The following is a 14,203-nucleotide window of genomic DNA, read 5'->3' as shown; positions in this document are numbered from 1 at the left end:
GATCGGGGGAGGGGGACTGCATGCGGGGGGGGGGCGCTAATTAGCGAAAGAGACAATCAGGGGTTTCCTCCCTCCCCGCTCCCAGCATCTAGGGGAGGGTCGCATGTTCCTGTTTGGGGAGGAGAGTGGTGGGCTGGGGGAAAGGCTCCTTTGCAGATTTCTGCACAGCAAACCGCCGCTGAAAAGGTGCGCCAGACGACTCTGCTGCCATATTATTATTGTTATTAGAGGAATTCACTTGAAAAGGTTGGAATAGGCAATGCTGCTATATTGTCATGTTGACGCTGTATTACCGTTGTTTTATTTGACGCCTGTGCTGCTGTACAATCATGTTTATTCCTGCGTATTATTTGATTTTACAAATTCGTTCACACCAATAATATTCTTGCACATATTAGAATTTTACACAAGATTCTTCCGAATCTTAGGACTCCCCCCACCCTCATGGGTTCTTTAAGTAACCTTTTTAGCTGCATATTTTAGGTCAATCCAATTTACAGTCCTCCATTGTATCCAAATCATACTTATTCTTATGAAGACAGCCATGCAGCTGTATTATTGCTGGAAAAGGTGCGTTGTTGTTGTTGTTGTTTATTGCTTGAAAAGGTGCTTTGTTGTTGCTGTTGTTATGTATGATAATCATCCATATTGTCCTGGCCTCAAATGATGAGTTGTCAAGGAGAAGGCGAAAAATTGATTTGTGTTGACTTCGCAAACTGCAGCAGCTTGAAAGGGAAGAAGCAACACAATGCACAGAACAGCCTCCTGCCTTATCTAGTGACATGTTGTTTAGGTTGTTTTACAGGTTTGGGCAATTAAGCGGCATGGAGGGATCACTAGCCAACATCTTTGGGGCCTTTGCCATGATGTTAGCAGAGCCTCTTCTGCCCTGTGCCCTGGCTCCTTATTTTGGAGGCAACAAACCCTGCAATTATAATTACGGTACTTCACAACCCCCAGGGCCCCTTTCGACTCTGGGAACAACAAGGAGAGAATAGAGGATGCCCTAAAACTCTCAGCACCGCTAACAAATTATAGTTCCCAGGATACTTTATGGGAAGCGGTCTGATCCTGATATATCTTCTTCGGCGATCACTTGTAGCCGAGTAAGATTGTCTTCCATGAACACAGTCTTAACAGTGAGTCCATAAGTGACTGTGGAGGCCAATTCTGGACCCACACGTCCTTCCTCAGTGGGGACATTGGTTTCCAGGTGGGAGTTGATCACGGTGTGGATTTGCCAAGCGTGCCTTCCTCCTAGCACATTTCTCCATTGCGTTCTGAGTTCGAGTGTCTTCAAAGCCCATGACACCTTTGGTAAAGGCTGTTCTCCAACTGGAGCGCTCGCAGGCCAGTGTTTCCCAGTTGTCAGTGTGTATACTACATTTTTTTAGATTTGCCTTGAGAGAGTCTTTGAACCTCTTTTGTTGACCACCAGCATTACGCTTTCCATTTTTAAGTTTGGAATAGAGTACAGTGGTACCTCGGGTTACATATGCTTCAGGTTACATACGCTTCAGGTTACAGACTCTGCTAACCCAGAAATAGTACCTCGGGTTAAGAACTTTGCTTCAGGATGAGAACAGAAATCGTGCTGTGGCGGTGCAGTGGCAACAAGAGGCCCCATTAGCTAAAGTAGTGCTTCAGGTTAAGAACAGTTTCAGGTTAAGAACGGACCTCTGGAACGAATTAAGTACGTAACCAGAGGTTCCACTGTAGTTGCTTTGGAAGACAATCATCAGGCATCCGCACAACATGACCAGTCCAGCGAAGTTGATGTTGAAGAATCATTGCTTCAACACTGGTGATCTTTGCTTCTTCCAGTACACTGGGATTAGTTCGTCTGTCTTCCCAAGTGATGTGTAAAATTTTTCGGAGACACTGTTGCTGGAATCTTTCAAGGAGTTGGAGATGGTGTTTATAAGTGGTCCATGATCCTGATATATATGTGTACAGTGGTGCCTCGCAAGACGAAATTAATTCGTTCCGCGAGTTTTGTCGTCTTGCGATTTTTTTCGTCTTGCGAAGCACGGTGTCGGGAAAGTTTTGGAAAAGCTTCAAAAATCACCAAAGTCTTTAAAAACCTCAAAAAAGGCTACCACACCGCGTTCTATGAGTTGCTCCTCGAAGTCAAGTCGCAACTGTATTAACGGTGTTAAGAAAAAGGAAACAAACTTGCAAGACGTTTCCGTCTTGCGAAGCAAGCCCATAGCGAAAATCGTCTTGTGAAGCAGCTCAAAAAACAAAAAAACCTTTCGTCTAGCGAGTTTTTTGTCTTGCGAGGCATTCGTCTTGCGAGGTACCACTGTACAGGGGCAGGGGTCTGGCAAACATCCTCACTTTTGACTTCCTGACTTTTCCTGAAGACATTTTTTTTTAATGCTAACAGGCCTTTGTAGCTGTTTGACTTCTACAGTGGTACCTCTGGATACGAACTTAGTTACCCTGAAACATTCGTATCCAGAGGCGCGCTGATCTGCGCAGACGCGGGCGGTGGAAACCTTTCCTTTACTTCCGGGTTTGCCACGTGCGTAGCCCGAAGCATTCGCAAAGTGGGTGGTTCGTATCCAGAGGTACCACTGTATTCTGAATTAGCTGGTCACTTTACTTTTTTTAAAAAAACAGTGTTTTATGTTTTAACAGTGCCTTGGCACTTCATGATGCAGCAACGAAAAAAGATAGGATTTTGTACAATGCATAAAATAAATGTCAGTCGATCTATCAGGAATTATGGCCATGAGCAGTGTTTTTTTTCCTGGGGGGGTACACAAGGGTACACATACCCCTAAACATTTTGTGAATCTTTGCACTTTTGTCCATTTACTGTATTTATTTCCCCCAATTTGAGCTATAAAATGGAGTCAAAATGACAGTACCCCTAAACATTTTTTTAGAAAAAAAGCACTGGCTATGAGTAACTTGGGCCCATTTATTTTGATGGGTTTGCTCTAAATTCTGCCAGACTTTTGGCTTTTAGGTTCTAATTTTGTTGTAATAGAGACCCTGTTCATTTAATCGTACGTGGTACACACCACTTAAGGGACTTCTGAAATGTTAAATGGTTTCTAAATCCATTTAATTGAATAGACCTGGAGCAGACCAGGAAGCTCTTAATCTCAGGGTTGTGGGTTTGAGCCCCACATCAGGCAAAAGATTCTTGCCTTTTTTACGATTCTGTGATCTTTCTTTGCTATACCCAGGGAGCGACCCCTAGAATGTGGCAGCATCAACCGCCACGACTCTCTGGGTTACTCTGAGTCCCTCGGGCTGCCAGCCGAGGTGGAACCGGCATGAAAATGGACCCAGGAAGCTGTCTGCAAGGGGAGGCGCTGGACGGCAGCGGCAAGGACCCCCGTGAGACCGTCGGTGAAGTCGTCCAAAAAACACCAGACGCAACCTTAGTTAAACAAGAGCCCTGCGAGGGTTTGCTTCAACACTGGGAAGCCCAGTGGCAGGAGTTCCTGAAGATGGTGGAGGCCCCTCAGCCCCTCAGCCCCACTGGCCCGTTGCCGGAGGAGCCCAAGCCATGGGGCGACCCCAAGGCCTTCCTGACCACCTTTGAGCAAGTGGCCGAAGCCTGCCGGTGGCCCCGGGAGGAGTGGGCAGCCCGGCTCCTGCCGGCCCTCGGCGGTGGAGCCAAGCAGGCTTTTCTTGGACTCGAAGCCCGAGACAGAGAGGATTATGGGAAAGTGAAGGCGGCCATCTTGCGCTGGGATGCCCTGAGGCGGGAGAAGCAGCGGCAGCGCTTCAGGGGCTTCTGCTACCAGCAGGCCAAGGGGCCGAGGGGGGCCCATAGGCAGCTCCGGGACCTTTGCCAGGCGTGGCTGAAGATCGAGAGGCACTCCAAGGAGCAGATCCTGGAGCTGCTGGTCCTGGAGCAGCTCCTGGCCATCCTTCCGGCCGACGTCCAGAGCTGGGTCAGGCAGTGGGGGCCAGAGACATGCGCCCAGGCAGTGGCCCTGGCTGAGGACTTCCTCCAGAGGGATGCCGAAAGGATGGAGAAGCAGGTGAGGAGGAAAATATAATAATAATAATAATATACAGTGGTGCCTCGCAAGACGAAAAGAATCCGTTCTGTGATTCTCTTCGTCTAGCGGTTTTTTCGTCTTGCGAAGCAAGCCCATTGGCGGATTAGCAGATTAGCGCTATTAGCGGCTTTTAGCGGCTTATCGGATTATCGGATCAGCTGATAAGCGGCTTAGCGGCTTAGAAAAAGGGGGGGGAGGGAAAAAAACCCGCAGGAACTCGCAAGACATTTTCGTCTTGCGAAGCAAGCCCATAGGAGATTCGTTTTGCGAAGCACCTCCAAAACGGAAAACTCTTTCGTCTAGCGAGTTTTCCGTCTTGCGAGGCATTCGTCTTGCGGGGCACCACTGTAATAATAATTTATTATTTATACCCCGCCCATCTGGCTGGGTCTCCCCAGCCACCCTGGGCGGCTTCCAACAAAGTATTAAAATACAGTGGTCTGTTAAACATTAAAAGCTTCCCTAAACAGGTCTGCCTTCAGATGTCTTCTAAAAGTCTGGTAGTTGTTGTTCTCTTTGAGATCTGGTGGGAGGGTTTTCCACAGGACGAGTGCCACCACCGAGAAGGCCCTCTACCTGGTTCCCTGTAACTTGGCTTCTCGCAGTGAGGGAACCGCCAGAAGGCCCTCAGAGCTAGACCTCAGTGTCCGGGCAGAACGGTGGGGGTGGAGACGCTCCTTTTGTAAATCTGTAAAAATGATTTACAGATGGTATTTAACTCTGAGTAGGCTTGCTAAGATCTTTAAGGCTGAATCAGATAAGTGTTGGAGATGCAAAGAGGTGGAGGGAACTTTCTTCCACATGTGGTGGACATGTAAAAGGGTAAAAGAGTATTGGGAAATGATCCATAATGAATTGAAAAAAATGTTCAAAAGCACTTTCCCCCCCAAAAACCAGAGTCCTTTTTGTTGGGGATAATTCAGGTGGAAATTCCCAGGTGTCAGAAAATGTTATTTATGTATGCCACTACTCCGGCCCATGTTTTGTTAGCCCCAAAATGGAAAACCAGCGAGGTCCCAACCAGAGAAGAATGGCAACTTAAGCTGATGGAATATGTGCAGCTTGCAGACTTAACATAAAGAATAAGAGAACAAGAAGAACATATGTTTAAAGAAGATTGGAAAATGTTTATTGAATATATGGTGGGGGGGAATTCTGTACACTTGAAAATGTGGGCAGAATTCAGATAAATTTTGTAAATAAATTTTGATGGATGTAATAATGGAATACTGAATGGTTTAGTTTTTGTAAAATATGCAGGGACTTATGTTATGCAAAATGAACCATGGAAAGAGAAGAAGGGAAGTCGCTGAAATTTTAAGGATGTTTAAATGCGGATTTTAAATTGTAAAACAGAAAATTCAATGAAAATTATATATAAGAAAGAAAGAGAAGCAGGTGAGAAGGTTTCAGGCGGATGTGTGGGCCAGGTTTGGCAGAGGGACATGGCGCAAGTCATGTACACCTCACCTCAGAAGGGGGAAGATGCAGAGTTTGTGTAGGGGAAAGGCCCCAGCTCAGGGGTAAAACGTCTGCCTTGCCTTCAGAAGGTCCCAGATTCAGACCCCCAGGCTGGGGGAGACCTCTATCTGAAATGGTGAAGAGCACCTGCCGGTCAGTGTGGATAATAATAATAATAATAATAATAATAATTTATTATTTATACCCCTCCCATCTGGCTGAGTTTCCCCAGCCACTCTGGGCAGCTCCCAATGAAATGTTAAAAACAGTACAGCATTAAGTATTAAAAACTTCCCTAAACAGGGCTGCTTTCAGATGTCTTTTGAAAATAGGATAGCTGCTTATTTCCTTCACATCTGAAGGGAGGGTGTTCCACAGCGTGGGCGCCACTACCGAGAAGGCCCTCTGCTTGGTTCCCTGTAACCTCACTTCTCGCAATGAGGGAACCGCCAGAAGGCCCTCGGCGCTGGACCTCAGTGTCCGGGCTGAACGATGAGGGTGGAGACGCTCCTTCAGGTATACAGTACTGAGCTAGATGGATCAATGATCTAAATCAGGTTGCAGGCGGGCAGGGAGTATGTTGCATCAGTTTTCCTTCTTATAATTATGCTATCCTCTTAACGTTCCATTCACCTGTTGTGTTAGGGAAATGTGGCTTTTTGATCAGTGTACTGGCAGGGTGGTTCAACGTCTCAGACCAAGTGTGCAGCAAGAATCGGATGTCAAGGAAATAAACAACTATCTGACTTTTGGAAGACATCGGAAGGCAGCTTTCCAGGGCCAATCAGCCAGTCAGAAGCTGTGCCTTGGTTTGCAAACGTTTTGGAAGTCGAACGGACTTCCAGAGCGGATGTGAGTTTGAGAACCAAGGTACCACTGTACTTGTGGGCCACACCCTGAATTAAATTTCTGTAATGTAAATTAAAATATATTTCATAACATACAATATATGCCATTTATAGAGAGAGAAAACGTGTGTGTTTTAAATGCACAACAGGTTTAATATACCGTATTTAAATGTTAAACCAATTTAATATACAAAATATGTGTGTATGTGTGTGTGTTAACAACCTATGACACAAAAATATCTATTTTTTATTTTTTTTAAATAATCTTTATTAATTTAAATTACACACATATGTAAAGAATTTACAATCGCATACTACAAAAAGAAAATTAAAGAAAAAAATTAAGAAAAAAGAAAAGAAGAAAGTACAGAAAAAAGAAAGAAGAAAAAGCAGATTTACGTGCATAAAAAAACTCAATCTTCCTAATTAATACTTAAATAAACACTTAAATAAAAAAGACTTCTGACAAAACAAGTCTTCCAATCATTGTACTGTTTATACTGTCGTCGTTTTCCCCGCCCAGTTTTATATTCTTTAATATTGTTCCCGTCTACTCCACCAACGGTATTTGTTGTGTTTACAAGTATCACTCAAGTTCTGCTAATATGTTGTGGTTGGTACAATATGATCTTATACAATCCTTAAATATTCTCCATTCTCCAAATATTTTCTGGTTCAATGCTCCTCTAACTCTTCCCGTCAGTTTTGCTAGTTGTAAATATTCTAACATGAGTATCTGCCAATCTGTGATTGTTTCGTTTTTCCACTTCCTCGCCACAAGAAATCTTGCTGCTGTGGTGGCATGCATGAACTTTTTCAGGCTTTAAGATGTTTTTTCCCCCAGCGTTGCCAAGGACTGCCGAAAGAGGCCTCGCGGGATACGGGTTGGTCCTTGTTGTTTAGTCATTTAGTCGTGTCCGACTCTACGTGACCCCATGGACCAGGCACTCCTGTCTTCCACTGCCTCCCACAGTTTGGTCAGACTCATGTTTGTAGCTTCGAGAACACTGTTCAACCATCTCGTCCTCTGTCGTCCCCTTCTTGTGCCCTCCATCTTTCCCAACATCAGGGTCTTTTCCAGGGAGTCTTCTCTTCTCATGAGGTGGCCAAAGTCTTGGAGCCTCAGCTTCAGGATCTATCCTTCCAGTGAGCACTCAGGGCTGATTTCCTTCAGAATGGATACGTTTGATCTTTTTGCAGTCCATGGGACTCTCAAGAGTCTCCTCCAGCACCACAATTCAAAAGCATCAATTCTTTGGTGATCAGCCTTCTTTATGGTCCAGCTCTCACTTCCATACATCACTACTTCCATACAGTGGTGCCTCGCAAGACGAAATTAATCCGTTCCGTGAGTCTCTTCGTCTTGCGGTTTTTTTGTCTTGCGAAGCACGGCTATTAGAGGCTTAGCGGCTATTAGCGGCTTAGCGGCTTAGCGGCTATTAACGGCTTAGCGGCTTTAAGAAAAAGGAAACAAACTCGCAAGAACTCGCAAGACGTTTCGTCTTGCGAAGCAAGCCCATAGGGAAATTCGTCTTGCGGAACGACTAAAAAAACGGAAAACTCTTTCGTCTTGCGTGTTTTTCGTCTTGTGAGGCATTCGTCTTGCGGGGCACCACTGTACATCACTTCCATACATCACTACGGGTTGGTCCACCCTGCTTTAAATTGTTGCTGTCACCCGTTTCCAGGTGCTCACTCTCCTCGCGGAGGCGGCCGTCAGTTTCACGGGGCCAAGCCAGGATCCTGTAGATGCCGACCAGAAACAGCTCAGCATGGCAGCCAAGCAGGAGGACTGTGGCAGCAGAGAGGCCAGTCTGATAGGTGAGCATTGTTACCTGCCTGACTTCCTGGCGGGAGTGGAGAAAATCCTGCAGAGCTCAGTCCAGGATCAGGCAGCGCAGCTCAGTGGCACTTGGGAGGTTGCGGGTTCGAGGCTCTGTAGGCTCAGCTCCAACAGTGAAAGCCGCTGTCGGGCTCCCAGCTCTCCTTAGCCCCATCTGGGAGCTCCAGTCAGTAGAGCCTGAGACTGTTAATCTCAGGGTTGTGGGTTCAAGCCCCACGTTGGGAGAAAGATTCCCTCATTGCAGGGGGTTGGACTAGATGATCCCCGGGACCCCTTCCAACTCTATGGTTCTGTATTGCTGGGAATCACAAATAGGGCTCGGCCCAGTACAGTGGTACCTCGGGTTACAGACGCTTCAGGTTACAGACTCCACTAACCCAGAAATAGTGCCTCGGGTTAAGAACTTTGCTTCAGGGTGAGAACAGAAATCATTTTACCATTGTACTGTGGAGAGTGTATTAACTTATGGTCTCTGTGTGTGGTTTGGGAGCTGCACGGTCGGGGAAAAACAATGCTCTCCAGGGTTGTAAAGACTGCAGAAAGAATAATTGGGTGCACTCTTCCAACCTTGGATCAAATCTATGCTTCCAGGTGCCATAAGAAAGCTGCAGAGATAGCGCAGGATAGTGCGCACCCCAGAAATGATCTCTTTCAGCTCCTGCCTTCTGGAAGAAGGTACAGGGTTATAAAGACTAGGACTAGCCGCCTGAGAAACAGTTTCTATCCAAATGCGATTTTGGTTTTAAACGCAGTGTAAGGTAGTCTCTGTGGGAATATATTGTATTTAATAATGGGGTATCAGAGTTTTTAGGGGGCTAACCAGGCTGGGATATCTGGGATAGCAGGCTTGTTGGTTTTTTAATGTCTGATGTAGATTTTTTCAATTTTGATATACGATATGTGATATCTTTATTGTCATTGTCCCATACAGAACAATGAAATTAAAAATCTACGTACATTGGGACAATGAGAATAAAGATTATCGTATGAAGGTCCTTTTCTGATATTCTCACTTCAAATTCTGGTTTCATTGCCCTGGCCCCTGCTCTTCACTGGGCTGACCGTACGTTTGTGATTGGGATGACTCTCTTTTTCCCTAGCCGCTGAAGGCTGTGTTGACCCTTGCGAAGAAGCAAAATATACCCCAGGTGGTCTGGAGCAGTTGGGGCTCCACGGTCTGTCTCCAGAGAGGGCAGAGCAGAGCATTTCCCCATGGAATAAGCAGGAGAATCGGCACATGAGAGAGAGCCGTCAGGAGATCAACCTGGAGAAGACCACATGTGGATCCATTCCTTTTAGAGGAGATCTCAGTGATGTTGGTGATGTCACGGTCCAGCAAAGAATCTCCAACGGTAAGAGACGGGACACACATTCAGTGGGTGTTACTTGACTTAGGTAAAGGTAATGGGACCCCTGACTGTTAGGTCCAGTCGTGGCCGACTCCGGGGTTGCAGCGCTCATCTCGCTTTATTGGCCGAGGGAGCTGGCGTACAGCTTCTGGGTCATGTGGCCAGCATGACTAAGCCGCTTCTGGCGAACCAGAGCAGCGCACGGAAACGCCGTTTACCTTCCCGCCGGAGCGGTACCTATTTTTCTACCTGCACTTTGACGTGCTTTCGAACTTCTAGGTTGGCAGGAGCAGGGACCGAGCAATGGGAGCTCACCCCGTCGTGGAGATTCGAACCGCTGACCTTCTGATCGGCAAGTCTTAGACTCTGTGGTTTAACCCACAGCACCACCCGCGTCACTACTTGACTTAAGTTTCACTCAAAGTAGAAATTAACGGACCTAACTTAGCTTCATTCATCAGCGGGTCTACTCGGAGTAAAATGTGATTGAATATTACCCACTGCTTGTGAGAAAATACAGTCATACCTCATGTTACGTTTGCTTCATGCAAATTAATAAGCAAAAATACTCGTAATACCAGCTGCTGGGAACTCTAGGTGGTTGGTTCTCACTGTCCTCATACATGCCTCTTTCCTTTCCTTCTTTTTTCCATGTTCTGTTAGATGGCAGGCAGGCGAGAGCGTTTGAAGGGAAGCACGGTTGCCTGGGGAGTCTGGAGCAAGCGGAATGGTACCCGATCCCTCCCGGGTGCCAAGGAAACGACCCCCCGCTCTCAGGGCACAAAAGAGCCCCGGCTCAGAAAGCGCCCTACCGGTGCGGCGAGTGCGGGAAGAGCCTCAGCCGCAAGGACAACCTGACCCGGCACCAGCAGATGCACGAAGGGAAGAAGAAGCCCCACCAGTGCTCCTCCTGCCCCAAGACCTTCCGGGATAAGTCTCACCTGATCCGCCACGAGAGGATCCACACGGGGGAGAAGCCCTTCCGCTGCGCCGCCTGCGGCAAGAGCTTCAGCTGCAACTCCTACCTGGTGGTGCACGAGAGGATCCACACGGGCGAGAAGCCGTATGCCTGCGCCGCCTGCGGCAAGAGCTTCAGCTGCAACTCGTACCTCCTGCGCCACCGGCGCATGCACACGGGCGACCGGCCCTACAAGTGCGCCGCGTGCGGGAAGCGCTTCGCCTGCAGCTCCAACCTCATCCTTCACAGGCGGACCCACACGGGCGAGAGGCCCTACGAGTGCGCCTCCTGCCCCAAGACTTTCCGCCAGAGGTCTCACCTGATCTTCCACGAGAGGATCCACACCAAGGAGAAGCCCTTCCAGTGCCTTGCCTGCGGGAAGAGCTTCGGGCGCAACGCCCAGCTGGCGCAGCACAAGAGGAGCCACACGGGGGAGAAGCTCCACAAGTGCTCCGTCTGCGCCAAGCGCTTCAGCTGCGTCTCCTACCTCATCCAGCACACGAGGATCCACCAGCGGGACAAGCCCCACAAGTGCCCTGACTGCGGGAAGAGCTTCCGACGGAGCGCTGAGCTCGCCTCGCACCGCAGGATCCACACGGGGGAGAAGCCGTACCGCTGCTTCGAGTGCGGGAAGACCTTTGGCTGGAGCGCGGGCCTCACCTCGCACCGGCGGACCCACACGGGCGAGAAGCCCCACAAATGCGCGGCCTGCGGGAAATGCTTCAGCCGCAAGCGGCTCCTCCTCGCGCACGGCAGGGTCCACGTCGGGGAGAAGCCCCATGAGCGCTCTTGACTGCGGGGAGAGCTTTGTTTTGAACTCGCATCTCGTGAGAAAAACCCATGCAGAGGAAGCTATGTAAACTGGTTTGGCCTGCTTGTCGTTGCGGGGGTCTCCCACTGGTTGCCGTTGCTCGGAGGAGAAACCTTGCCTCGGTTGCTCTTAGGGGTTTGCTGGTTAATCGGAACTCTCCCTGGAATGAACGGAGGAAAAGCACCACAGGAACCTTACTTCCGGGTTTTGCCACATGCGCAGATGCACAAAATGACGTCACGCGCATGCGCGGAAGCAGCAAAATGTGACCTGTGCACGCACAGACGCATCTTACGTTTTACTCAGGATGTGAACGGGGCTCCGGAACGGATCATGTTCGCATCCAGAGGTACCACTGTACAGTTGTACCTTGGAAGTTGAACGGAATCCGTTCCGGAAGTCCGTTCGACTTCCAAAACGTTTGGAAACCAAAGTGCGGCTTCCGATTCGGAAGCCCCGTCGGATGTTCGACTTCCAAAAATAGTCTGCAAACCAGAACAGTCACTTCCGGGTTTGCGGTGTCCAGGAGCCAAAACATTCGAGAACTAAGCTGTTTGAAAACGAAGGCACGGTGGATTATTATCATGATCATCATTAAATTAAATTGAAATTTAATAAATCATTAAATTTATTACCTACCCTTTGCCAGCAGGTCCAAGTGTGGGTTACAACAATTAAAAATTCAAACGTTCCTCTTTTCCCAGGCCTTTGGTTAATTAACCTGTCTTTGAAACTGTGTGTGTGTGTGTGTGTGTTTCGGGGTGGGGGTTATTGTTTTGTTTGTTATTACGTTATGTATTTTTGTGTTTTTATACTGTAAACTTGTGATCCTCCGATGAAGGACGTTATATAAATTTAATAAATAATTTTTAGAAAAAACAAAACTGGATTGCAATCGCAGGAACAGGGTATGCCCTGCAAACACGCCTGTCAGGTACCAGAGGGGACAGAGTAAAGAGGTGCACCTTCAGAATTGCCTCTTGGGGCCACCCTGGATATGGCGACAGCAGGGAGGAGTTGTTCTGTATGCCCCAAAGCTAAGCTTTATCAGCTGGGATATCTCAGTTGGTAGAGCATGAGACTCTTAATCTCAGGGTTTGAGCTACATATTGGGCAAAAGTTTCCTGCCTTGCAGGGGGTTGGGACTAGGTGAACACTGTGGTCCCTGCCAACTCTACGATTCTGTGATTTAGGAAAACTGAAAACTTCCGTTTCAAAAAATGGTGTGCAAGCTCTTTTACGTGCAGTGTAGATGCACAGAAAACAATTTAAGTCCCTCTGAAAGAAGATATCAGAGCACTCCAGATCATTTGCTTGGGTATACAGTCGTACCTTGGAAGTCGAACAGAATCTGTTCTGGAAGTCCGTCCGACTTCCAAAACGTTCAGAAACCAAGGCATGGCTTCCGATTCAATCGGAAGCCACGGAAGCCACATTGGACGTTTGGGTTCCAAAAGAACATTTGCAAACCGGAAAACTCATTCCCGGGTTTGCAGTGTTTGGGAGCCAAAACGTTCGACTTGCAAGGCATTCGACTTCCAAGGTACAACTGTATGTGCAAAACAAGAGATACAAAAAATTAACAGCAACACACTCCCCACAATACAAACCCCACTAAACAGTACCCCGGTTCAATAGTCTGTTTGGCAGCCTCCGCTTTTGCAGCTGGAGTCAGTCTGGGGCCTGCCCTCTCAGACCAGGTGGGAAAAGACCTTCAAGGCAGGGAGCAGCTTTTCCAGGACTCGCAGACAATGAGGGGAACTCAGGCGGCAGTATGTCTTGAGCAATACTGAGATAGATGGATCTGACTCTGTTTAAGGCAACTTCCCATTTTCCTACTGTTCCCTGTTCAGAAAGCTTGTTTTTAAGAACATAAGAAGTTCCCACCCTGTTCTCACAGTGGCTGTGCTGATGTAAAAATTTGGGTTTTGGCATTTGCTGCCCAACTCCCCAAGGGACTTTTGAGTCTCCTAAATCCATGATCAGTCAGAGAAGTGTAATAAATGAAAATCTGCCCTTATTCCCTTATGGGGAACACAAGAGCCCTTATAGAGTCCTTTGTAGGTTCTCCATCGGTCGGAGAAAAGAACAGAGGCCAACCAGAGGACATTGAGAAGCAAAGCAGCTCGTAAGCCTGATCTTTATTGAACTGTTGCAACAGGGTGCTTCCCTCACCCGCAGGAAAGGAGAAGGACCCAGAACCCAGGTGTGCCTGCCCTTATATAGACATTTTAAATTGCCCGCCTTGGAGTCCAAGACCAGAAACATAAATGCCAGAAACACCATGCATACATCACAGAAAGGGCGGTCTACAGCAGAAATCTAAATGCGTTGTTTATCTCCTGTCGTTGTTTATCTCCTGTCTGGCAGGTTACCTGTTAATGCTTACCCTAGGGAACCTGGCCAGTCTTTTGTAGTGACAAATACCCAGTTCCTGAGCCAGGCCACAGGCTCACCCCATTCATACACAGATATACCCTCAAGACAGGATTTGTGAAGGAAAAGACAATGGGGAGGCTTTTCCATTTTCCTTTGACCTTGCAGAGAAAACATTTGGTCAGTCTGGGAGCCAAAATGGATCCAGGGCTGTTTTCCTGTGCTGCTTCAGACATGTGGTTCACATATTTATGTACGTGTTTGCTTGGTACAATTACGAACATTTATTATATATATAAGACCTTAATATAGGGCAAGATGGTAAATACTTTAGTTTCTAAATTCTTTACTTACAAACCTATTGACAGCTTAACAAAAACTTAGTGGGATTTGCAAGTGAAAAGACAATGGGGAAGCTCTCCCCATCTCCTTCCCCCAACTGCATATGAATATTTGAGGTCATTTTGGAAGAGTCAAAGTGGCTTTTTGGGATTGTTCTGTGTGCTAAAATAAAGTATCATTTCTCTCA

The 14,203-nt window shown here is 47.5% G+C and overlaps 1 protein-coding gene across 3 annotated transcripts; it reads left to right on the top strand.

Moving 5' to 3' along the window:
• Positions 1–40: 40 nt before the first annotated feature.
• On the top strand, positions 41–12,158 carry LOC308469412 (uncharacterized protein). Of its 3 annotated transcripts, none has more exons than XM_080991834.1 (6): positions 41–246; positions 3,201–4,007; positions 6,168–6,341; positions 8,026–8,158; positions 9,281–9,532; positions 10,193–12,158. In XM_080991834.1, exons 2-6 carry the CDS (start codon positions 3,291–3,293, stop codon positions 11,278–11,280), a joined length of 2,364 nt encoding a protein of 787 aa, XP_080847960.1. In that variant the 5' UTR covers positions 41–246; positions 3,201–3,290; the 3' UTR covers positions 11,281–12,158. The 3 variants fall into 3 exon arrangements, with proteins under 3 accessions (XP_080847960.1, XP_080847959.1, XP_080847961.1); XM_080991833.1 differs by having other exon boundaries at positions 6,168–6,359; XM_080991835.1 differs by lacking the exon at positions 6,168–6,341 and having other exon boundaries at positions 10,193–12,157.
• Positions 12,159–14,203: the final 2,045 nt, after the last annotated feature.

Source organism: Podarcis pityusensis, assembly GCF_964106645.2.
Source record: "Podarcis pityusensis genome assembly, chromosome: 2".
Classification (NCBI taxonomy): Eukaryota; Metazoa; Chordata; class Lepidosauria; order Squamata; family Lacertidae; genus Podarcis; species Podarcis pityusensis.
Note: the sequence above shows the minus strand (reverse complement) of the source record. Positions and strands in the feature narration are given on the sequence as shown.